Consider the following 27407-nt stretch of genomic DNA (forward strand, 5'->3'; position numbering starts at 1 on the left):
AAAAACAAAAACAAAACCTGATATACAAAACCAGCTGAAAAGTAAAGATCTGTCTTCTGAAAGCAGATAGAGTATGTTAATTTCGTGAAAAGAATGGTCTTTAATGTTTTGGCAAAGTCTTTTCCAGCCCAGAGTAAACATGAAATGAGCAGGCTGGAGGGAACTATTTCACAGTGTACAAAGCAGTTCACATGGATGCTGCCACAGCAAAAGTAAGCGGACATGTATTTGAGGTCGTTTGCATGAGTCAAACTTTGCAATAAGTAACTCACCTAGGAAGATATAAATTATTTATATAATGATTTGCAAAAGAAATAATCTAAAGTCGTACTAGCTACATTTTAAAAAAGTAGTTCTACATGGTTTGCTCATTATAGACAAATCTATTCACAGTATGCTCAACTACATTACATGTAAAATCATATGGCAAAAGGAAATGAATTAACACAAAACATGGGAAAATATCCCCCACATGTTTTAAAATGCCCTGCAATTTTCACATTCAAAATTTTATGCATCTAAATCTAAAAAAATATTATATGGAATACTCTTAAGTTACACAAACTGATAATAATTTACTGTATTTTTTTACTCTAATAGGAGCAAATTACCACATACTTCAACAAAGTTAAAATAGTTACTATTTCTTTATAATAAATTTGATGTATAATTTACTTGTGCTTTTTGCACCAATTTATAAATACAGTATATGCAATACACAACCAAGACACCAACATTAATAATTAAATTCAAAATAGCAAATACTTACCATACAAAATAAACAGCAAATACATCTTTATGAAAACCAGAGCCTTCTGGACTTGGGGGCCAGATTCTCTGGAAACCACATCAAATTTGAGCACTTGGAATCTCAGGCCAGCAGCAGGATTGTTTTTTCTCAAGTTGGCATAAGGTTCAGGAGAACCAAGAGTCATTTTTGCCAACTCTAGCAATAAAGAGTTGGAACAATCCCACTGTGGTTCGTTCAAGCCTTTAGAATTGACATGTTGTACCTTTACAAAGACTCTGGCCAATGCTCCCGCCACTGAAAACAAATCCGAGTACAGCTACTTCTAAGAGGCTTCCACATATCTGAGGGTGGCTCTCATGGAAGCCTGGGTTGAAGTTCTTGGTCTAAGAAGTTTAAGTACTAAGCAACAATCTGTTTCAGCACCTTTTGACCACAACAAAAGCAAAGAAAAATCCTACATAAATAAGAACACAGTTTATAAAGTGCTTATGAAATTACAAACATTTCAAATCAGAGCAATGCAAATAGATGTCCTTTTCACCACCAAAGGTGAAAGCAGAATAAAGGGGTCACTCTCCTGTTAAGATCTGACACGCCTTTCAAATCAGTAGTTTGGTCCAGCACAGTTTGGGGGGAAGAAGAAAACAACAAACTTCATCATTAATGAATACATACATATTTTAAATCCACCATAATTCATTCTTTCTATGAGATTCAAAAAAAAGCACCAATTTCAAATGATCTGCTACCACGCTCTTCCTGGAGTAGGCCCACATGATCCACATTTTCATACCTACTTTAAAGTTGAATTTAACCAAAAAACCCCAAACCACACTTCCTCCTTTTTGTTTTAAATACCTCCTCTATATGAAATGTAGCACAAAATATAAGAAAACTTCAAAGAAAGGAAAGAACAAAGGGACATTTCCAGAGATGACTGATGCATTAAATTTGATTTCAGTGCAAACATAAAACTCTATGTCTTGTCCTCTTCCAGATTCAGAAGTGTGATGGATGCCCATAGGGAGTCACTCCTTGCTGTGGCTGGTTACCTAATGGGAAAAATAAATTCAAATAAAATCGCAAATGCAAAATTATGCCACAGATAGGTGTTACCCTCTTGTTCTCCATACCAGTCTTAAGAATAGGAGAACAGACTAACTGGCCAAGGAGTGCACACTAGCTGAGGGACCTGAGTGGGAAGGTCCGAACACTGTAACCACATGCACAACGCGTGCCCTCCACGGCGCCCGACTCTCCCTCAGAGCTGTCAGAGTCCTACACCAGCCAGACAAAGCCTGTGGACCGTAACCAGCACCTCTAAAGCCTGTGTGTCTCAACTAAGAAACAACTCAATACTAACATACAAAAGGGCTCTGAGTATTGTAAAATACTGAAAGTTCCCAAAACGTTTATGAAACAGATCAGAGATTGGACTTTAACACGCACATTATAGTAAGTGAGAGAAGTGGCATGAAATAGGGTAATCTTCTACAAATGGCCATATAAGATATGTAAGAGGGAAGTGTGTAAGGGTGTCCACACGTGCAACAGTGGCTATGTGCATGACTCAGGTGTGTGCCTATCTATGGGTATATGTACATGTGTGCAAACTCACACACACACATACACACAAACAGAAAAACTAAAAAAGAGCAGGCAACCAAAAAAATGACAGGGACTTAGAAATAACTACTGCTTCCCCAACTCTGGTGGGACTATTCCAATCCAGAGGCTCCATTCACACGGGTTATGATGCAAAAGGAGCCTCTGGAGTTGTGCAGTGGGCAGTTCAACAGCAGAGGTTGGCATACTGTTAATAGCAGGGAGCAGAGTGTAGTGAAGAGGTAGGCTCCGGAAGGGAACCATCTGAGTTCAAGTCCCAGCTCTGCCCCTTACCTGTAGCTGAATAACCTTGTGCAGATGAGTCATTCTCCCTTTTCTTTAGCTGTTTCCTCATCTATGGTATGGGAATAGTAATACCTTGGCTCATGGGGCAGTTTAGCAATTAAGCGCATTAATCTATGTAAAGTCAGAGTGCCTGGGTCCCAGAAAGAGCTCCATAAATGACAGATGGAAAAAACAAAACAAAACAAAACAAAAAAACCCTGCACATCATGAGCTCTGGGAAACAGGAAATAGTAGATACACTCCCAAAATAGGTGTCACTGCATAAAACTCATAGGTACTTACTTCTAAGCACTAGAAAAAAAATCTAAACTCTAAGCATATTGTCTCTGCCTTAAAATTAGATTGCCCCTTCAGCCATGTGAAAGTAGGAATTCTTGAATAAAACAACAGAATTTTAACCACACATATAACAGACCACACCTACTGAAGAGTAGTTAGAAAAGAAGACCAATCTAAATGATTAAACAAACGAAATGAGGTTAAAAGAGGGGAATATTTTTAAAGAAAAGAAAGAAAAAAGAAAAACAAAACAAAACAAAAATACCTCAGTTATGCCCTGGTAGAGACACAAGGTATATGAGGGGCGTTTCCTCTGCCAGGAAATCAACACAGATAGCAGCCAGGCAGAAAATTAAGACCAAACCCAAGTGGCCCCTCAATCCTAACTGACCCTTCCTCCTGACAGGATCCTACCAGAGCCCCACAGCTGTCTTTGGGACTAGCTGGCCTTCACTCCATACCTCCAACGCATTTACATGCGTTGGAGGTATGGAGTGAAGGCCAGCTAGTCCCGTAATAGGGACCTAGGAGAAACTGCCAGTACCCCTAGTCTCCTCACTGCATGAGCGAACAAGTACACGATCCAGATAATGGTGGGAGTGTTGGAACCGAATTCAGACTTCCCAAGCCCCAGGCCAATATTCTTTCCATCACAGGGGGCTGGTTCCCATTTCTAAAAATATCTCCTATGACAGCAGCACATGGGGGATTCTATTCATGAGTGCTCAAGGATGGCATCTAGAAGGGTGTGCTAGAATGCATTGTGGGCATCGAGCTAGAAAGCACGATTTAAAAAAAAAAAAAAAATCACACCAGCACAGCCAGCAAAATTAGTGGGGACAAAGTGCCCTGCTCTGCTGCCTGTAGTTTAGCAGGTTGTGAATTCTCTGCACTGCTGTCAGAAGGACAGGACCGCACAGTGGCAAGAACAGTCATGGCCCTAGTGGCCAGGATACAGGTCTAGGGCTGGCCACTCTCGACGGGAGACTCTGGGGAGGCCACCTCCTTTGTCTGCATGCTTGAGGCATCAGCCGAGTTGGTCTCTGCACCTTCCAGCTTGATATAAAGAGTACCTGCACCTCCCCATGGGTCTCCCCCATGAAAAGACACATTTCCAGGTACAGACAGAAGCAAGAAGAAAACATCTTCACTGAATTCAGAAAAAGACCAAGACTTTGCAGCGGCAGCGGGAGAGTGGGCAAGCATTACACCCAAACCAAGCCAAGCCAAGCCAAGCCAAGCCAATCCAGCCTGGACTCGAATGAAGATGAACATGGTACTGAAGGAAGACGGTGCAGTGTGTGAGGAGCCGCCAGGTGTGTTCTGCTTGCGAGGAGCCATGTGCTCTGTGACGTGGTATACTTACTGGAAAGCTGCTTCTGGAGCTGCCGCACCAGGGCCGCCGTCTGCTGCTGCTGCTGGGTCTGTTGCAAGCCTTGCCTGGGGAACTGGAAATGTGACAGAAGACAGGATGGTGGTCAGCCTGCACGGCCTGGAGTGGACGAGGACAGGGACTACGAGCCGGGCTCGGTCCACAACACACCGCCCACATTTTCCCATCAAGGTGCCAAGCCTAGCAGGCATACATTAATTTTTGTCTACACCCTGATGTACACCTGGGGAGCATCTGAAGTGTCCAATCCTTTCAAAATCCCACTCTCTGGGTGGTCACTTCACATTTATTGGAAGACGCGTGATGAAGGAGTCCACTCCAGGGGTGGCCCCAGATGTCAGACCTCCTTGTTATCTCCTCCTTCACGAGCTGGCCAGTTAGGGTCATGCCATCATAAACCATTTTCCTTGGCCACGTCAAAGCTCTCTGATGGGAGGATTTGTTCAAGCACCACAGGCCTTGCCTTGTATGGATGGAGACAAGAATCTGGTGAGGCAGAGCAATGCCCTCCGTCTAGGACCCACTTGGAGCTATGCCCTCCCAGGGGATGCTGGATGAAGGTCAGCCAGTGTTATTATTTTCTCAGATACAAAGCAGGAGAACAGCGCCTTGCCCATTTTTTGTTTTTTCTTTCTATTGACCGAATCAAGAGGGAAAAATAAAGTAAAACTCCAACTTTCATTCATGTGGAAATGTTAGTAAAATAAAGTGCTTTCTTTTCTATTCAGTGGTTTCTATGTTTATTTGGAAATACTACCTATTTAACAAAACCAAATATGCTACCATGTACTCAGCAGTGTTCTAGACACTGTATGTATACATTAGCCCACTTACACCTGAACAGATGATACCTACCCTCAATCCTTTACCCGAAGTCCTTGTATATACAATTTACTATGACACATCCATAATATACAGACTGACCAAGTCCTAAGACAGTACTACATAATTAGACACTAAATTTCTTCAACAAAACACACAACTAGTCCTATCAGGCAGAATAAATGAAAAAAGATTTAGGTCTGTTCAGGTCGGCCTTTGCTATTCAGTAAGTTACAAATAAAATTTCCATTTCAAAATAAAATGTCTTAAATCAGTTTGAATTTTAGAAATGAATATAAGGGATTGTGAACCTCTACTACTATTACTCTCATTTTACAGCTGAGGGAAACGAGACTCCACGGTGTGCAGTCACTTGCCCGTGATCCCTGTAAGTAATGGGGCAGGGATTCAGACAAAGCCTTCTGGATTCAGAACTTTCTACCTTAACTGTGATCCAGTGTTATCTTTAATTGGGAATATTAGTTTCCAAGTATTAATTTACTTGGAAATAAACACAGATTCCAAATGGTGGGCTGCAAGAATGTCTAACCTTTTTTTTGGTTAAAGACTTTATTTATTAGAGAGCAAGCGCACATGCACACAGCCAGGGGGAATGGCAGAGGAAGAGGGAGAAGCAGACTCCTCGCTGAGCAGAGAGCGGGATGTGGGGCTTGATCCCAGGACCCTGGGATCATGACCTGAGCCGAAGGCAGAAGCTTAACCAACTAAGCCACCCAGGTGCCCGATGTCTAAACTTATCACTTTACTAACTAACATACTGCCGTACCCAGTGCATAAATATCTAACATTCATTCATTCAACAGATACTTAGCTGTCTTCTTTTATACTCATTTAAAATCTGCTCCAAAGAGAGTAATTCGCAGAATAAAACATGGTAGCGATCCCCTCAGTATATTTTGAGGAACCTGGGGGGTAACCAATACATAGGAAGCTCACGTGCACGGGTGTGTGAGTACGCATGCACATGTGTTAGCAGGTAGCGGGTGTTCTGCTGGGTGGTCTGAAGAGAGGATAGCCTCCGGAGGACCCCAAGACTATTAGGGGGGATCTGCAAACTCAAAACCATTTTCATAATAACCCTAAGGCATTAGTTGTTCTCCTTCTCCTTGTCTCAGGAACACACAGTGCAGATTTTCAGAAGCTATATAACATGTGATATTGCAACAATGTCTTCAATTTATTCAAACTAACTTTTAAAAATGTAAACAAGGTCATTCTCCTCACTAATATTTATTTTGAAAAGTATTTTATATATTTATTATTCATAAAATTGTTATTTCTGGTTAAAATCTAATGAGAAGTTTAAGTATATTAGCAGATATTGGTAAAATTTTTTTAATTTCCAATACAATAAGTATCAATAGACATGCATAAGCTCTTTGGGCCCATAGTAATTTTTGAATGAGAAGTGGTTCCAAGGCCAGAAACTGAGACCAGTTCTTTCTGCACTCTCCACCCCCTACCACCAAGAATACAGCTGCAGTCCACAGTCTCCTCAGTTGTGGTATTTTCCTTCTCTGTTTCTCTCAAGGCCACTCTGATACAAAATTTTCCTTGCTTCCACCTGTATATGAATATCAGCAGGAAAGAGACCCAATTTACGACTTCCCTGGGGCCTGGGCACCTAGAGCCAAGGAAAGAGAGCATGCCACCAGCTCCCCATAGAAACCTCAGTGGGGAGCATTTCAAATCAACTCACTGAACTTTTGCAAAAAACTGGCTAAAGAGGCATAAAGCCATCAGGAGAAATTTAAAGAGTCATCATCACAGGCTCTTCAACTGACTTCCTTAGTTAAAATTTCTGGGGGGCAAATGTGCTAGAAATCTGTATTTTCAAATTGTTCCCTTAGGTAGTCTGATGCTTGGCTAGATTTTGGAATCACCCCGTAGTGGGAGTTGGAACTTTTAATTTACCAAGACAGGTCAGTTCATGGGACAACTGAGGCTTACTGGAAGTAAAATAAATCTAAAAACCACAGTCTGTGTATGTTTGATCTTCCCTCCTTAAATCTGATAAATAAAGATGAAAGATTTTTCTGGACTCTATCTATACAGGAGATATTCACAGTTTTGCTCACCTCTGTGCCTCTGCAAATGTTAACCCCTCCTCCTAGAAAACCTTCCTCCCCCCTTCATCCTACCCTACAAGCTCCTAAAAATCTGCTTGTCCTTCAAAGATCAGCTTCAAAGATCTGCTTACCTCCTCCCTTAGGAATTTGAAGAGCATATCACTGCTCTTGTATCCTGTGGAAATGCCTTCACTATCAAATACAGTAATAATGTGACAATTGCTTCTCTCCCTAGTATTCCAGATTTTGCTCTTCTTGGGGACAGGAGCTGTGCCATGCTCCTGCTGCAACCATAAGACAAATCACAAAGCTCAACAATGTCCCTCAGGTACAGCCAACTAGCCCACAAGGCAGAGCTACTCTCCACTAAACATATTCGCTGCTAAACTCCAAACAGTAATTTAAAAATTTATTATGATGTATTTGGACTAATCTCAAAATCCCTATTTTGACAACACATGCTTATTCAAGAATATTCAATTTTCTGCTCACTCATTACTAAGGCAAAATGCATCTCTAAGCTAGTAATTTCTATCAAAATAAATGCCACTGAATCATTTCTGTCTCAGAAAAGCTGGCTTCCTTGGGTCCTTCTCTGCAGCAGCAGCAGCAGACACGAAGCAACAGGAGGGCTGACGAGTCAGTGTGGGCCTTCACACTGCCTCATACCTGGTTTCAACCTCCTGCCTTCTGAACCATCTTTTTCCTTTATTTATGGATCACATGTGGGGCTTCTCGTCCTTTGTTGCTAAAACATTCAACAAACAAGTTAATCAACAATAGTTAACCAAGTCCAGGCACATTTTGGGGTTCCAGGAACACCAAAGTGAGTCAAAAACAGTTTCTGCCTCCGGACAGCTATTTCCTAAAACTGGGAGCACACCATCGGTGAGCAAAGGACAAAGCACCAAGGCAACATGTATTTGAAACCTGCGCTGCCAACTGAGAGAGCGCGGAGAGCTCTGGGCTCCTCTGATGGACAGAATACACCCCTTCATCAGTACCAGCTCCAGCACAAAGACGTGGAACTGTGTGGGCCCCTCTGCTGAGTGCCGGGACAGAAGGACACATGCTTAGACAATGGCATTTAAGAGGAGGCACAGTTGAAAAGGACCAGCACCAAGAGATTTCAGAGGGTTTGGCATTTATTTTCACTTTTACTAGTAACTTACATGCAGCCATTTTTCTAAAAATCTGGACAGGTTTTTTTAGTGGAAAAAAAATCTATCTGTCCTATTACCAGAAATCTCCCACATATGTCTTCCCTATCTTCCATCTAAAAATTACTCTTCCTTTCTCTTCAAAAAGGAAAAATAAACAGTCCAAATTCATGCAGAGGAAGGTGACATGGTGCAGTAAATTTCTCTTAACTAATTTTTTCCATTTGAAAAAGAAAATACCATCTGGCTAATTTTGAATTCTAGAGGCATTGGAAAATTTTCTCACAATTTTTCTGAATGGAACATACGAATCTTTTTTAGGAAGATTATATGACAATTTCACACATGATCTCCGGCTAAAAATTAATGTGATCATTTAAGTAACTACTGCTTCCACTGTGCATATTTTTGTAAGGCATTATATTCAATATAATGTGATACTGACACAAGGATGAAATACTTTAAAAAGCCAACTTTTTAAAGCTTTAAAAGCTAAAAAGCAGCTTTAAAGAAAAGATCACAGCCTGTTAATATATTTAGTTAAGAGCTAATCATTGCAACTCAAAAACTTTAAAGGTATTTTTCAAGTCAAGAACTATAATATAGGTCAGAACTAAAAAGGCCAAATATAATTTTCCAGCAACTTAAGTAAGCAAAGGACAACACAAGCATTGACAGTAAGCTGACATCACATTTAATGTGTCAGCATGGGCCTGAACACTTCCTTCCTCTTTTCATAGACAAGCTGCTTTCTGAAGACGCTTTTTGAAAAAGCACCAATTTCTGTTCTAAGTCAGTTTTGACTCGTAGGTTCACTTTTTATGGTGGGGACCAAACTGCTTATGTGGGTGTTAATAAGCATTGTGCCGTTGTGTCCCCTGCTGCTGCTGTCAACGAGGGGATAAAGAGAACTCAAAAATTCCTACTGCTTATCCAGGTCCACTGCATTCAACCTCCTCCAACAAGCCTTCCTAAGCTTCTTATACCCTTCCTGACCTCTGTTATGGATTGAGTTATGTTGTCCTGAAAAGCTTTGTTGGCATCCCAACCCCCAGGACCTCAGAATATGACCTTATTTGGAGAGAGGGTCTTTACAGAGGTAATCAAGTTAAAATGAGATCATGAGGATTGGACCTGATCCAATGTGACTGGTGTCCCTATAAAGAAGGGAGAGTTGGACACAAACACACATTAACAGTGAGAACATCAAGAGAGGATGAAGGTAGAGATCATGTTTGTTTCAATGAACCAAGGAAAGGCAAAGATTATCACCAGCAAACCACAAGAAGCGAGAGGGAGTGGCCTGGAGCAGGTTTCTCCCTCGTGGCCCCCGGAAGGAACCAACTCTGCCCACACCTTGAGCTTAGACTCCCAGCCTCCAGAACCGTGAGATAACATGTTTCTGTTGTTTAGGCCCCCCAGTTTGTGGTGTTGTATTACGGGAGCCCTTGCTTCTCTAGTACTTTTCCTGCTTCCCCCATGCCGAGCCACTGTTCAATGGTTTCCTAGGATTCTAAGCTGTCTGGAGGCAAGGAACATGCGGGGCGCTTCATTACTGTGCTCATAACCTCTGGCCCAGTGCCGGCCTCTACTTACAGAACAAATAAGCACTAGTTGAACTGACTGCTGGATGTCACCCCACAGCCACATGGAGGGTGGTGGCTGTGTGACCAGTACCACTTCTCCCCTGACACATCATGACTCAGAACTCCGAATGAGTCAGAGCTGACTTCTCTTCCAGAGCCAGCTTACTGCTCAGTTTCCAGCAAAGAAATGATATCACATGTTAAGAAATTACAAGAAATATAATTTTCTTCTTAATATTGCTAAGGCTTTCTGCTACTGCTATTCTGAAGATATACTATGAGAGATAACTTTATTCTTAGGTTTCTATTTTCTTTTATTGTAAGAAAGCAAAAACAAAAAAAAAGAGAAATAGAGGGGTGCCTGGGTGGCTCAGTGGGTTAAAGCCTCTGTCTTTAGCTCATGTCATGATCCCAGGGTCCTGGGATCAAGCCCCGCATTGGGCTCTCTGCTCAGCAGGAAGCCTGATTCCTCCTCTCTGCCTACTTGTGATCTCAGTCAAATAAATAAATTAAAAATCTAAAATAAAGAAAAAGAGAGAGAGAGAGAGAGAGAGAGAAACAATATCTCTTGAAATATCCCTAGCAGTATTATCTGAGAAACTGTACATACCAATGTTCAGCCGTAGTAGATGGGGTGTGAAGCAAGTAACAGCAGAAGACAGCTGACTGACTTAATAGTTATATAAAATTAAAAACATGTAGACTACGCTAATAAACTTGTAAGTATATAAAAGTATGCTGAAAAAAGAACAAATTACATAATATAAAACTCCAAGACCATCCTTTAACTTTTAATTCTGAAACCTGTGGCTCTAAGTGGTATTTTAAATTTCCCAATCTATCCTAAGACTATGACATAAACAGTATTTCTGCCTTTGTAAAAATAATTGCTGTCTAGATTACAATACAGTGTTTAAATATAAAAATAAGAATTATGCTTCCAAAATAGCTTTTAAGAAAAGACTTCAGCTTAAAAGAAAAAAAGACGGGAGAAAACCTACTGTGGATTTTACTATCCATTAAGGACTGTTGTAATGAAATTTTTTGTTTCTCTGAAATTACTTTACTGTGAACACAGCGGGAAAAAAAATCATGGGCAATGTTTGACTAACCCGCTTAATCTCCAGGCTGTATTTTAAGCTAGTGAGTAAAATATAACCTATGACATTAAAAACTTCAAAACTGTCTTAGAGGTCAAAAATGAATAAATCTGACGTATATTCTTTACACATAATAAATGTATTAAATATTTATGAAACTATTAGATGAATAGAAAGATATTAAATTTCCTTATATTAGATATGCTTTCATTCTAGTAAAACACGGGCCTAGAGCCTCTTCTCAACTCTGCAAAAGCTGATCCTCTATTTCAAATTATAATTAATAAGTTTATAATTAAGAATTGTGATTAAGAAGCTTAAAGACAACTTCCACCTCTAGCCCTATAAATTTAACTTTGTGACAGAGTCAAATGTTTTTTGTTTTTTTTTAACAACCCAAAATAACCATTTCAGGCACCTGATATCAATATCCATCTGTATTTATATAGCACGATTCTCTAAGAATAAAAAAAGTAATACATTTAATATTTTATGTGCTTCTTATATGTTACATATAAAGCAACTAAAATAGTGCTGATGTAAGAGGCATGAGACTTATATGTATGTAAGTCTGTATATGTACAGACGGGTGTGTGTGTGTGTGAGAGAGAGCGTGTGTGCAGAAAGAATAATAAAGGAAAAGTAACAACATGTTATTAGTGAATCTGGGAAGAAAATTTATGGTAATTTTATTATTCTGTAATTCTTCTGTTTGTTTGAAATTACTTCAAAATACAGTTATATCTTGTTCTTGGGTGAGATGCTAGGGTGAAGTAGCAGTATCCTATCCTGAGGAGTCCCTGCCACGACACTTGTAAGTCAAATCCCCCCTGCTAAGACACCACTGATGAGGAAGAATGTAGGCTGTGAAAGTTTATATACTGCCTCTCCTTAAGTAAGGATTTTTAAGATGGGCCTAAAATAAATGTCATAGATATTTAAAAAAAAAATTGGAGCTAGAAAAACTAGATTTATGATAAAGAAGAATTTCCTTAATAATGGGGACTAAACCCGCCAAGGCAGAGGTTTGTAAAATGCACCAAGTTGCCCTATTCCAGTTGCTGACACTCGGTTATCAGATCTGTCCTTTATCACCCAGCTCTAGTGATCTGATCTCTTCTGCTGTACCACAGCCCTGGCTCTGTTGTTCTTTCTTTACTGCAAAAGTTGTGAAACCACCCATCTTTCTACTCCTGTCCTGAAGACAGTCTCTGCTAGGGTTTCCCAAAGCGCAGCAAGCCAGCTCCTGTTACGAAGTACTCGTTCACATGACTCATCATTCAGTTACCTTCAGTGCAAGTATTTATTTTTACAGATATTTACAGTATGTGGCAGGTGATGTGACCACTGATCCCAGTAGTAAAAACTCTTCTTTTTAGAATACACTTATTTAAGAAAATAGAAAAAGGTAATTTAAAGAAAAATGCATAAATAAATAACTAAGCAGGGATATGGCATTTGGAAAAGTAAAAGTAAATCATTGTGGTTCAGAAAACACAGATGCTATGCACTTAACATTTTCAAAATCTAACTCACAAAGCTAAAGAAGTTAATTATATGATGACAGATTATATGAAAATTCTTACAGAAAATAACTGGCTGAAATCAGAGTTTCCTTTATATCAGTAAAGATAATATTTTAGAAAGCACACTTATGCCTTTTTGAAATCATAGTAAAAACTCAGAGATAAATTATCATTTTAACATTGTTTATAAAAAATTGGTATCTCAACATAAATATTTTAGTCCATGCAAAAGTCTGAAAAAATTTGAAGAGGAAAAATGGTGTAACTTACTGAACCCCAATATTTATTTATACGTTTCTGTAAAAACAAATATACTATTCTGATAAAAGTTCTAGGGAAAATCTGCAAGTGTACATTTAAGCAATTTCAATTCTTAAACAATCTTATGGGATGAAAAATGCCACCTGCCTTTAAAGAAGAACCCCACATGTTTGGTTCCAAAAACATCAGTTTCCTTACCAAAGGCTGCTGGGGCTGCATCGCTTGAAGACCAAGGGTCTGACTCTGGGGCTGGGGGGGTTGCTGGGGCTGGGGGGGTTGCTGCATCTGGAAAGAAAGAGAAAAGGATTAGTTACTTAAACAGAGAGGGTAATATATTCCAATCTCCTCCCTCCCCCGATATATACCTTTTATCTAATTATGCTGTTGCAACAAAAATTATATACACCTATCTCCTGCATCTTTGTCCTGACAAACATTATTCATCGTTCAAGGGCAAGACCTAAATCTGTTCTCTTTGTAGGTTTCTTGGGACCACCCCAACCCCAAAGGGCTCTTCCTTCTGTTGTCACAGTGTTCACTGTCTATACTGCCCTCTACTGTCCAGGGACATCCTTTACACTTACTGTTCAAACACTTATGTTCTCTGCTCTTGCACGTATCTTACACCAGCAGGCTGGGAAAGGACTACTAAGTACCTTTTTAGTCCCTATGACATCTGGATGAACTCTTGAGGATTAATTTTTTTTTTAAAGAAAAATGTAGACTTGCTGAAGAAAAACAAGAAGAGGCGGAGTAATTCTTGAAGATTAGAACATTTTTTTTTAAAGGAAGATGTGTATGTGGGAAGTTCTGGCAAAAATTACCAGCATAAAAACAAATTATGTCAGTGACAGAGTCGGCATAAATAAAGAGCCCTTAGAAAACACTTCCAAGTCACGGAAGAAACACACACTACTCATCCCTATGTGGGACACAGAGGAAAGGAAAATATTAATAGGTCGTTTGTCCCCATGACCTTCAATGTGTCCTCCACCCAGGCACTTCATCTTGATGACGACAATCCTGGACTTCTTTTCAACCTCTGCATTTCCAACTTGGTTTGCAAATATCCCCCAAATTATTTGTCTTCTTTAGGCCAAGATAATAAATAGCTATTACCAGATGGTATTTCCCACTAAGTGCCAACACTCATAGATATGGAATCCTAGCAGGAGGTCTGGGCAGGGTCACTCCCAACTGAGGCAATGCAAGTGGAACCAGAACTATAACGATTACAATATAAAGCCAACTCTCCATTTGGCACTCTGTGAATTCTTTCAAGAAAAATCGAACCTAACCTCCTATTTATCAGTTTGTTCCTTTATGGAGGTAGTCAGTCACCAAGAAAAGAGTAAATATAATCCTGAGGCAGAAGCAAATCCCTTTCCTTTATCTCCAGGGAATTTGTAGTATTGAAAAAATTACCAGAAGGGCATATTATGCTATTTGGGATTAAAAATTTTAAAAAGTACATATTAACCAATCAAAAAACACTTCCAAAATCTGCAGCCTTGAAAAGCAATGTTAAGGCCAGAAGTAGTAAATAAATAATGTAATAACTTTCCTTCATGATTCAGAAATGAGAAATTTAAAACGGAGGGAACTATAGATATCAGTTCTATTAAGTTCTGAAACATATTCCTAAAACCTGAGACAAAAGTATTTATGAAAATATTATTATGACTATTCTTAATAATATTACCAAATGAGTCTTTTTCTTGTATTTTCTTATTGAACTCTTTCTACAAATTGAGATGCGACCAATGGCATCTTACAACTAATGAAATTTTATAATTATAAAACCCATTTTTCTGGAGAATTTATGTTGGCTTCTGCCTATCACCTGCGGGTACTGTCAACTAGGACTTTTTGGATCCACTTGAACTTATGGTTCACATTCTCAGGGGAGGTATTTTTTATTCCCTCCAACCAGGGCCAAGGTTGAGACATGCGCATAACTTTACTGTTCCTTTCTGCATGACAGTGTTACTAAACTCATTCCAAGAGTATAGCTTTTGGACCCCAGTTCTACTAGACTCCCCATTTTTGTGGTGTTTTTAAGGCTTTCTTATTAACACATAAAATGACAGGGCATCTCAAGGTGGATTACTGCTAAGAGTCCACTGTACAGACTCATCAGACAATACCCAATCTAATAACACAGGACAAACTTGCTAAGAATGAAGACAAATGGAACTGGTAAACATAAATAGCCTATATTTCCTAAATGAGTAAGTCAGAAGCAAGAATGTGTCGAGAGGAGGAATCCTTTTTACAAGGTACTTAAATACTTACATCAAATAAATGAAGGACAGCCAGAGACCATATGAAACATCCTACCTATGTCACTCGAGCTTCAGAGCTTAAATCGGACCAGAAATGTCAGAAAGAATTTTTTTTGGATTATAGACAGGCCCCTCTGGGAATGTGATGAAAGCTGTGGGCAGCTCAATTTTGGTTTTGTTTGTTTTCAAACACATAGAAGAATTTTTATATTCAAATTGCATGGCATGTAGTTAAACAGTGAGTGGGTGAGCTGATGCTTCCGCTATTAAGATAAAGGCAGCCAGTTTCCCTTTCCTGAACCTGTGGAAGGGTAACGATGTGCTGCAAAATGCACCCTTCTGCCCATAAGCTGGCAAAAGCACAGGGAAAGGAAGAGCCTGGACAAGCTGGAACTAAATGACACCAGTTGAGCTTCTAGGGTCAGCTACATGTGGTTCATTGGAACTTAATGAAAGCTTCTTTAGAGCGCCTCTTATTTCTTAGGACTACTGAGAACTCCTCATGCATTGCCCTCCCCCCACTCAGCCACGGACCTGGAGGAGCCTCTGCTGCTGTCGAACCTGTGGCTGCCTGGGTCGCATTGGGTCCTGAGGCAGGGGCACCGAGGGAAGGCTTGGATGTGTGGAAGTCAGCACCGCATCGATTCCCCCACCTACCAGAGGGCTCTGCTGAAGGGACTGATGATTCAGTCTGGTGAAAAAAGAACACAGGCTGATTTCATACCCAGGCAAACTGTCATATTTTCAATCAGTGCCACTGGCACATTAGGCACATTCACAAAGAAACAACCATGTTTAGTACTCAACTGTACAATTCACATGTGATAGAGACCAGTGATTAAGATAATCCCAATTCCCAGTGAGACATGGAGTCACTGAACAAAGGACAGCATGCATGCTCCCTACTTAAGATAAAATTACAAGATTTAAATTACTTTAAAAAAAATTTTGATGGTTTTTAATAATAAGTGACATTATTTGAGCATTTACTCTGGAGAAGGCACAGTGGTAGTAAGAGTCTGAAATGTATGATCACTCCCCACAGCAACACTTGGAGATCAGCAGTTTTGTTATTCCTAATCTTTTAAAAACTTTTGGTTGAAAGATAGTCCACATTTGTACTTCGGACATTGATTTGGAAATGAGAAAGAGCTCGGTTTTTTTCTTCCAAATACATATAAGAAATTTTGCATTCAAATTGCCCGACATGCATTTAAGAGTGAATGGGTGAGATTCAACAATTCTATACATTATGAAACGCTCACCCTGGTAAGTGTAGTTGCCACTTGTCACCATACAAAGTACAACGGTATTGACTATACTCCCTATGCTTTAGTTTTCATCCCCATAATTTATTTATAACTAGAAATCTGTCCCTTGTAATTCCCCTCATTTATTTTGCCCATCTCTCTGCCCTTTTCCTTCTGGCAACCACCAGTTTGTTCTCTGTATGTATTGGTCTATTTGTTTGTTTATTCATTGTTTTGTTTCTTAAATACCACTTTTCAGTGAAATCGTATGGTATCTGTCTCTCTCTGACTTATTTTAGTTAGCATTATACTTGTAGGTCTGTGTTGTCACAAATGGCAAGAACTCATTCTTTTTATAGCTGAGTAATAGTCATCTACATGACATCTTCTTTATCCATTCATCTTTTGACGGACACCTGGGCTGCCTCTATAGCGTGGCTAATGTAAATGATGCTGCAATAAACACAGGGGTCATGTATCCCTTGAAATTAGTATTGTTGCACTTTTTGGGTAAATACCCAGCTGCGGAATTCGTGGATAATACGGCAGTTCTATTTATTGTGAGGAACCTCCATACTGTTTTCCAGAGCAGCTGTGCCCAACCACATCACCACCATCAGGCCCCAAGTGCTCCCTTTATCTCCACATCCTTGCCAACATCTCCTATTTCTGGTCTTTTTTTGAAATTAGTCATTCTGACTGATGAGAAGTGATACCTCAGTGTGGTTTTGATTGGCATTTTGTTATCCCTATTTTTAAAATGAGACAACAGAGAGCTAGAGAAGTAACTTCCCAAAGTTATTCGGACAGTAAGTAAACAGCACAGCTGTTGAAGTTCAACTTCACAGGCAATATGCTAAGCTGCCACTTATTAGAATAATAATAAATACAATGCATGTTTTCTGATCTTATTTATTTTCCCAAATGTGCTACCACCAACCGTGCCAAACTTTCCAAGCTATAACAACTTGGTGTTGATGTTATAGACGTAACACATGGAAGCTAAGCTGCTGTCTAATATAATGTAAAATTTTGCATGAAACTTAATTCTTCTAGACCAATGCTATCCAACAGAAGTTTCCATGATGCCTAAAATGTTCTACAGCTGTGCTCTCCAGTAAGATAGCTACTGGACTCCGGGAGCAGTGACATAATTTCTGGGTCTCAGTGTGAAACAAAAACATAAGGCTACTTGATCAAAAACTGGATGGATTTAAGACAGTGACAGTAGACCACTAAGCACGGGATCTTTCTAAACATAGTACATTGTGTGACGGCATGGGTATGGCATCTTCAAAGTTGGCTCTGCTTGGCTGCATGTGGTTATCAAACACTTAAAGCGTGACCAGTGTGACTGAGAAACTAAATTTTTATTTGAACTTTAATTAGTCTTAATTTAAATAGCCACATGTAGCTGCTGGCCATCATGCAGTATGCCTATGGGATTCAATTACAGCAAGAACTGAGAAAGAATCTTTTGTGATCCTCTTTTGCCAAACTAGCTAAAGCCAGAAAGGTAGAAACTAAAATACAACAAAACTCTTAAGGGCACCATGCACAATGAGTATTAACCAATCATAGGCTTTATGGCTCTAATCAAAATATTCTAGTAAGGTACTGCTAACAATAATCAGCAATTTTTTCACCTTAAGATATTTTTAGCCAAAAATCTTTTTGAAAGAGTGGGAAACACTGGAGCTAACATACTGGCATCATCTAAAATATTACACTCATACTGTGGCAGATGTGAGTTTACAGGGGCCTTGAGTGAAATAAACAAGATGAGGCACTGCTTATTTTAATCCTCTATCTGGATGCTACTAAAACTGAAATGACAGAATGCAAATTATATGCAAATATGCAAGGTCATAAAAACTATTGTAAAGCACCATGCTCTAAACAATATATAACAAAGACAAGAATTCACGTGTCTACTATTGCAATCGTTATTCCACATGTACCACCTCTGAGAGCCAGGCAAGGGCTGTAGGTATGGCGACGCCTGCTGCTGAACATAGCCACTGGGCTGCTGCTGCATCTGTCGGAGTCTTTCCATCAGCGCCGGGTTGGAATGTGCAGCCGGATAGGTTCTGGAGTTGTAGTTGGGAGACAGGAGCACGCCGCCAGCCTGCTGCTGTGGGGTCTGTGGCAAAGGCATCTGCGTTCCATACATTGTATAGCCCTGGGGCATGGTCTGCAGTGGGGAACATGAAGTCACTCATTCAATTTACCACCGACTTTGCTATCACTAGGCTCTGTGGGGCAATAACAAACCTGGGAGGAGTGCCCTGAAAGTCACTGTTCTCAAAGGTTCTTATAACTCAACATATGAGGAGGACAACTCTGGAGGTAAGAGGCTAGTGAAAAAGCTACAGAATGAACTGGCTGGATCATGATTCATCAGAAATTTCAATTAAAAACAAAAAAACAAGAACAAGGGGCGCCTGGATGGCACAGTCAGTTGAGTGTCCGACTCTTGGTTTCAGCTCATGTCATGATCTCAGGGTTGCTGAGACTGAGCCCTGCATCAGGCTCCCCACTCATCATAGGGTCTGCTTGGGTTTCTCTCTCCTTCTCCTTCTGTCCCTCCCATTCAACTCTCTCTCTGATAAATAAATAAATCTTAAAATATAACAAATTCCTCATATCAGGGAGATCATATGATAATTGTCTTTCTCTGACTGACTTATTTCGCTCAGCATAAATTTGGGGGGTAGGGAAGGAAAAAATTGAAACAAGATGGGCTCGGGAGGGAGACAAACCCTAAGAGATCCTTAATCTCACAAAACACACTGAGGGTTTCCAGGGAGATCGGGGATAGGGAGAGGGTGGTTGGGTTATGGATATTGGGGGAGGTATGTGCTATGGTGAGTGCTATGAAGTATGTAAACCTGGCGATTCACAGACCTTTACCCCTGGGACTAATTAATACATTGTACGTAAAATAAAAAACAAACAAAACATGAGTCCTCATTTGGTTAAGAGATCAGTTTTAAAATCGGTTGCTTATTGAGAGGGAAGGAAAGACATGTTTCTGTATAGAAATAATCAGGCAAGCATCCATACCTTAAGTGCACAGATGACACAGATGTTCAACAGATCCCAAGCACCATTAATTTCATTTCCAAAATTAGAAAGAAAAGCTATCTATGTCCAATGTAAATATAATGATGGAGTACACTTTACTGATAACTGCACCTCCACCTTGGATCTGATGAATTTGCCTGTAGTAACTAACCAGTTAGCAAAACCAAAAATACGATACCTTAACCTCACAGTAAGGGTGTAACTGGAGACTTTTCAATATCCTCTATTCCTGGTTGGACTACAGCCCCTTTCAGCACTCTACCTATACTCTGAATATTAATTTTTCTATTCAATATTAATAATCTGTTCCCCTAAATCTCAAGGCCAAATATCAATGAAAAACCTGATGTTCTGCTGGGTGGCTATCTGCAAGTTATAGAATGGAATGCTGATTGAAATGGAAGAGACCTGCTCTTTAGTCCTCAAAGAACCACACGCTGAGGTGGTCTAATGGCTCTGACTTGGAAGGCAGAGGAATGCATAATCACCTTCCAGCCAGCAGCCGGCATGGATCCAGCTGTGGGGCTCAGTGCCTGTGAGAGCGGATCTTAAACTGCCTTTTAGCGGTGGGCACAGTGTGAACTGCTAGCCCCACCAGCAGTCTCGTCACCATCCCCGGGCTCCTAATTATGAGACGGACAGAGTAAAGTATAGAGATGCAAAAGCCACAAAATTATTGGGAAAAAATAGGCTCTCAGAGTTGAGTTATACTGAGGCAAGTCCATCATTTGTTGGGCGGCTACCATGGACCTGGCACCACACTGTTTCCACAAGTTGTCTTAAATCCTCACACGCTCCTATTTTACAAAAAAGGAAACCAAGACACAGAATAACGTGCACAATGTTACATAACTAGTAAGTTGCAAGTAATTGCGAGGGGCTGATTCTAAGGCCAATTACGTTCTTAGTCTACCATGATCTCTCTGCAACCTTATCTTTTAATACAATAAATTCCATCACAAATTACATCATTATTCATTATAACATAAAATAAGTATTCTGGGACTGTGAAGCATTTCAACATCTACCATCATCATTAGTACAAAGGTATTTATAATTTTAACTCCAGAACGTTCTGAAATGTTTTATGTTCTTTAAATCAGTCAGTTGTGACTTGTTGATCACTGGGAATGCCTTTTTTGAGAGGTCAATTATAAGCAGAGGTACTACTTTCTACACGCCCATTTATTTGGTTTCCCATTTCAAAAAATATTAAAAATCCCAACAGCATCTACAAAGCAAATGCAGATACCTGTGCTTGCTGCAGCCCTGGGTACTGGGACAGCTGAGGGGAGGGCCGAGCCTGTGCAGCAAAGAGAGCAGCCTGGTCCCCTGGTGGGCCCTGGAAAACAAAGCCGAGGTGGACTCTTGATCATAACAGCAGGCACATCATTAGCACTCCTGGCTAATAACCCTGATAACACAGGACACCAAATCTTATTAGATGATTATACAACTTAGAGATTTCCATACTGCATTAAATATAACTTCTCATCAATTTTCTAGGTGTGTAAAGACTATAAAATTTACTTATTTCAAAGACTGTAGATGTTTCCAACAGTAACACAGACATAAATAAAAGCCAAAATAATTGATGGTCCACCTATCAGAAAAGCTCTGAGACAGCTTTCCTGTATAGCCCAGGATATAAATGCCCCTCTAGACTGAAAGGCATGAGACACATACAAATTTCATGACTTTTTAATGAAGTTTCTTCAAGTGATCTAAAAATTATCTATTTAACCATGTAGTCAAGAGATGAATTTGGTATCTCCTACAACTAATCATTATTTAGAATAAAAATTTACAATACATCAATAGCAAATATAATTCTAACGAGCTACAATATGAAACCAACGAAATTCTGCTTACCAGTCTTAATACACGTGTTGTCCTTTGAAAAAGAAATATATTTATAAGAGCAGCTGTATGTGTTTTTATGGTGTCAGAAGCTATTTCATGGGAGCTTGCAATAATCATCCCAAAAAGAGGTCTAGCTTCCAACCATCCCTAGGTTTTTACAGGACTTACTAATTATAAAGAACAGGGTTTACTCCAAAATATTTTACTATTCTTTTATAGAACAGATAACCTCATTTTCCAAAAGTGTTAAACTATACTTCTGTAACACCATTTAATGTGTTTGGAAAGTCGTGTAGACTCTTCTAACAAGAAAACTGAACATTTAATTTTAGAGGGCAAACACCAGCACTTATTAACCATCTATTCTAACGTCCCAGAGACTGCACTTCTTGGTCTTACTCCCATTTTCTCACAAGAGCTCTGCAAAAAGAGAGGATCATCCTCACTCATTTTCTTCAGAGAAAAAGCCAGGTTCAATGAGCTTAAGCAGTTTACCAAGCTCACCAAGCTCGACCTGGCAGAGCCATTATCTGAACTCAACCAGGGCTCTCACCATTATGACAAGATGTCTCCATATGTGATATTAAAAATGAAAATATTTAAATCTTCACTAGGTGCTTACCCTTTAGTGACATGGAGCCTCTACAACTCACTCTAATAAAAAAGAGAATCTTATTAAGATTTGTTACTAAAATATTGAAACCAAATGTATACATTCTATAGTAAAATTCTCTGGTCCTCATAAAAATTACTTGGGAGCATTTCTTAAGGTGACTATCCACCCATCCATGGGCCAAACAAAAGTTTCTGAGAGTGCATAGAATAGCTTCAACAAGTACCTAAATTTCAAGAATAAGGGACCATAAAGATACCCTCAGCTTTTAGCTGATTAATCCAAGTGCAATTATGTCTATATTTACTTGGGTCTAAGGAAAATAGTCCCAACTCATTCCACAGCAGCATGGCCATCAGGGACCTGCCAACTTTTCCCCCCAGAATATCTGAAAGGCTTTTGGTCTTCCAAAAACTGCATCAACCACATTGTTAAATGCCGCTCCTCAAATCCATGCTCCCTAACAATGCCCTATAAGGTCTCTGAAACACACTATTTTGCTTTTTTATGGGGACAAATATTTGCACATTATCCTTTTTACAGAAAGGAAGAAAAAAGAATTATTTATGTGTGAGTTAAAATCTCGAGATCCATAGTAGCTTACAATTCCCACACCCTGTTTTGTCTTAGAGGGAAACAAGATGTGATCTGTGTGTGACAGTTGCATGCAGATACATAAAGACAGACCTTTTCACACTGCTTACTCCTCCTCTACTTATTGAAGATGGGGTTGCTGGGGGGAGGGGTTTGGGAGAAGGGGGTGGGATTATGGACATTGGGGAGGGTATGTGCTTTGGTGAGTGCTGTGAAGTGTGTAAACCTGGTGATTCACAGACCTGTACCCCTGGGGATAAAAATATATGTTTATAAAAAATAAAAAATTAATTAAAAAAAAAAAGAACTATGACTTACATGTGGAGTAAACTAGAATACTTAGAAGGGAAATAGCTCAGTTACATTCTCATTGGCAAGTAACAGTTGAGATCATGGACACAAGAAATAGGACTTTAAAACTATTCTACATTTTAAAAAAATCACAGATTAATGTGTAAGTTAAAAGAATAACTTTCAAAGAAACAGAAAGGGATAAGAAATCTCACATATGGTTTTTACACTGTAAAATTCATGTATTCTCTGTCATTTTCGTCTCAAGGTAAACTATTTATGAACATACTATGCTTTTTCCTACCACCAATTTTTCCTGAATTATATAATAGGTAATAATTCAGATTTGCAATATCCTTCCTGGAAAAATCAGACACTCCAAGCTGGCCGACGTCCCCATGTACTCTGTGCATGGCTTTATCATCATGTTTCCTTGAAAGAAAGATACCCCTTCTCTCCCACAGAACTGAAATGCCCTCCTTTTGATTTTCCCCAGAATAATGCTAGAAACACATTATATCATAATTGTACAATCAGCTGAATTTGTTGAATACAAAGCAAATAAGAAGTTCCTTTAGTGACTTGAAATAGTTTACCAATGCCAAACAAGGACCAAAGTGTGGGAATAAGCAAGGATACTAAAGACTCAGTTTTAGTAAGTTTCTTAACATTAGTGGGGGTGGTTTTGCTTCATTAAACCAAGAAGAGACTACATAATGTATCATCCAACTGTGAAAGGACAGGACAAGAGGTACAAAGTGGGACCAAGCCTGGCAAATCAGGACATATGGTCACCTTAGTTACACATATCCACTTATTTGTTATTTTCTGAAAACATTCTAAGCTTTATTTTTAAACAGTTTCTAGCATGGTGTCTGGCACATACTAAGTGCTCAATAAATACTGAGAAAAATCTAAGATTTAATTTAGTTTTATCTGTTAACCAAGAATTCCAGAAGTAAATTTGGATTCATACTTCAGCATAAATTAGTTTACCAAGTGCTTCCGAATAGCTCCATATTTTTTAGCACTATCTTTTTAAAAATTCAATTTTAATTTTTAGCATCTATCATTCTAATGATTACTTATTTGTGCATTAATATCTGCAGAGTAGCTCAATTTCCCCCCTCTTGATGTATTCCGTTTAACTGAAACAACCAAAGGTAATGTTAAGTTCATATTTTTAGGGGCACCCGGGTGGTTCAGTCAGTTAAACCTCTACCTTTGGCTCGGGTCTTGATCTCAAGGTCCTGGGATAGAGCCCCACATCAGGCTCACTGTTGGGGGGAGGGGGGATCTACTTCTCCCTCTGCCTCCTTCCCTGTACTCATGCTCTGTCCCTGTTTCTCTCCCTTTCAAGTAAATAAAATCTTTAAAAAAAAAAAAAAAAGAAAGAAAGAAATTCGCATTCTTATGTGAGGCAAACAACAAGGTGGGAGGGAAGCCAGTTTTTGACCAAATAATTGTGTCTAGCCAGCTGACATCTGAATTTGAGCACATCACTAGAAGAGAAAATAACACATGGCTGTGCCCCTGCTCAAGGTCCCATGGCTCAGATACCTGACTCCACATGTGCTAAAGGAATAAGCCACAGCTAACTGGGAAGTTCTGGCAACTATATAGACATCTCTACATTGTTACCTGAAGTGAATTCCTACATGTGGTCTCTCTAAGTTTGTGTCTATGCACTTTGCTTTGGGCTTGCTTCTATATAAGAAACATAAATCCACTATTTTTTTTTTTTTTTAAACTTCCACCTTCTAAAGCCTTAAGAAGCTGAGCTATTCAATACTGACCCATCTTGCTGGCCTTTATATGAACAATTCTCTCTTACGGCTTTATCTGTAATCAGACAAGGGAAGTATCTGAACTCAAAGAGACGGTGACTCAAAGGCCTTTTGCATTATTTGAAATAAATGCATCCAGTAAGTTAAAAATTCTTCATAAATCATCCTGAAACATAATTTTCATTCTTCTGGTCTTGTTCTCTTCATTTAGTGATTACTCTCCCTCAGTCAACTAAAAAAAATGGGAAGACCTCTTTCTAAAAGAGAATCGATTACGCCTCCAATTAGCTGGCAGAAAGCACGACAATCAGAATTTCAGGATCAGGGATTTTTTATCCACTCAGTCCACTAACAATGGATTTTTGAAATCCCTATTTAGTAACTTTTCAACGGTGTGTAAGTTTCTCAAGTAGAGAAAAAATCCACAGCCAGATTTTGCGACTTTCTTTCTAATAATGCTGATTTAGGAATAATACAAAGTCCCCATTGAAAATCAGTGGGTAATGTTTTATGAGTCACCTAGCAAAAAGGGTTTTATTTGCGACTACTGGTTCGGAAGATACTGAGTAATGGTGTCTAAGGCTAAAATAACACATGGTGTGAACCAGAAATTATGGTCATTACACCATACTGGTGTATTTTGATTGCAGACAATAGACACAGAGAAAATTCTATAAATTCAAGAGGTCCAGCTGACCAGTTATGCTTGATTTTTTTATAATGCTCTTATATAAAATATAACTTGGTTGAGAATCAATTAACAGTAACATTAATGGCTGGAACAAATTGATTCATTCTGAAATAAACACCTCACACAATAATGAACTTTTAAAATACACTCTTAATATGCCCGTAAGTGATGAATAGATGAATAGGTTGAGCATTTATATTTACTACATTCTTAATACTAGAGAAAATTAAAGGAAATTAAGAATGGTGACAAGGATAGCAAAGATATAGACATGCACTTCCATTAATCTGAATGAATATAGAAAGCACAGAACCTTGACTTTAAATACTTGATAAACATGCGTTTTTTAAAGAAAGTAAAATCATTGATTGATGCAAATTCTCTTTTATCCAAGTTGCATTATTATCTGAGCAAAATGCCGAACAGCAAACATAAACTATCTGCAAAATACTTTTTAATCTGAGCAAGTTTACTTTAAGTTTTTAAATAAAAATGTCACCCACTCTATACACCACAAAGTGTCTAGAAAAATTGATTCTTTTCAGAAGTCTCCAAAACTTTTCCTTGCTGAATAATTACTAAAGAAATTGCCCACATAACAAGTATTTAATAACCTAAAATTTTCAAAGCTTGAATATGCAGTTATGGACATTTTCACCAATGTACAGAAAATGTTTCCATTAAAATTGGCAGTGAAACAAGTTGACTTACATTCACATCTGAGATGTGTGCTCTTTTTTATTCTAATGCTTCTTGGGTTTATGTTGTGGGTTGGCTACCTGATACAGAAACCTATAAGTAATTTAATGCAAAACATGCATTCTTAGCTAGCCCAGGCAAAGCGGAAGAGGTGAAGTCTTAGGGCATGCATGCACAAGACCTATGCTCAAAAAAAACATCCTCTCCGTCCCAGAAAGAAAATAGAGATGATGCGTTCTGTGGAGAATTTCAGAATAGCCAGTGAGTGGGATGTGATGAGAAGGGTGTGTTTCATAACCACGCGGTTTGCGTTATCTTGCACTGGCCTATGAATCAGCATGCCATGCGTTCCTCTGCTAATGATGTGAATTACCACAAACGGAAGCAAGAGCTCAGGAATAGATGGGTTCAAAATTGGAACTGAGAGGAAGGTGCACAAACTGCTCTACGTTCCCAAGCCCAGGCCATGAACATCCATTGGTTTCTATACCGTACACATAAATGATGAAAATCATGAGGCAATCAAAGGGAAAAACTGTCAGAAATAAATCCCATGAAATCGAACATGGTCGATGCATTCATGATTCTGTGTTACAGTCTCAAACATAAATCAGGTGAGTAACAGTGAAATGAGGACTCTAAATTTTACCAGCTATGGAAGAATACCCCGCTTCTCACTCTGATGCTCAAAGAGTAATGCTATAAAAGTTTACTTTAAAAAAAAAAAAAAAAAAAAAGGACAGAAAAAGGAATGACAGCAGGGGTGTTACCATTATGTTGTCAAAGTCTTCCAGTAGGGAGACAGCAGAGTTACAGAAGTCCTACAGAAAGGGGACAGCAAGAAAACGGCAGACAATACAGATAAGATTTTTTTAGCCTAGTGATGTGGGCAGTCACAATACATATGAAATACTTCATTTTAAAACAATGTTTCATGAGTCAAGACTTAAAAACCCATGCCCTAACAAAGGCTTTATTAATTCATACACCAATGACATCACTATAGACTGGACACATATGGTAATATTCATAAAAGGGCAAAGCAGAAACCCAGAAGTTAACTAGTGACACAGATGAAGTAGGAGGACTATCAGACAGACGATTGCTGTAACTAAGATGTTGGGACTCCACTGAGAGCAACAGGATGTCAGAGTCCTTCACAGCCTACAGCCAGTGGGACAACTCGGGACATGTGGGTCACATTAAACACACAAGACATTAAGTGAACAAGTCAGTGGGTCATATACTGTTGAAAGATATAGAATTAGATAGCTCCATCCTAAGTGCAAATGAAAACTGGGCATTAGGTTAACCGCACAATTAACTAAAACAGACAACAAATCATTCCAGGGCCACCAAAGTTTACAC

General features: G+C 39.2%; 1 protein-coding gene across 6 annotated transcripts in view; it reads right to left on the reverse strand.

Annotated features, from left to right (window-relative positions):
* Nucleotides 1-208: 208 nt before the first annotated feature.
* Nucleotides 209-27407, reverse strand: part of MED12L (mediator complex subunit 12L) — a 325613-nt gene continuing 298414 nt past the window's right edge. For 4 of the 6 annotated variants that reach the window (XM_059163744.1, XM_059163745.1, XM_059163742.1 and 1 more), the window contains 7 exons: nt 26810-26860; nt 20754-20843; nt 18379-18608; nt 15699-15855; nt 13078-13164; nt 4308-4389; nt 209-1803 (listed from right to left, as the gene is read on the reverse strand). In XM_059163744.1, the coding sequence (XP_059019727.1) occupies nt 1751-1803; nt 4308-4389; nt 13078-13164; nt 15699-15855; nt 18379-18608; nt 20754-20843; nt 26810-26860 (750 nt within the window). In that variant the 3' untranslated portion in view covers nt 209-1750. The remainder of the gene's footprint in view (nt 1804-4307; nt 4390-13077; nt 13165-15698; nt 15856-18378; nt 18609-20753; nt 20844-26809; nt 26861-27407) is intronic. The other 2 variants (XM_059163748.1, XM_059163746.1) reach the window with 1 other exon arrangement.

The sequence above is a fragment of the Mustela lutreola genome, chromosome 2, assembly GCF_030435805.1.
Source record: "Mustela lutreola isolate mMusLut2 chromosome 2, mMusLut2.pri, whole genome shotgun sequence".
NCBI classification, from domain to species: Eukaryota; Metazoa; Chordata; class Mammalia; order Carnivora; family Mustelidae; genus Mustela; species Mustela lutreola.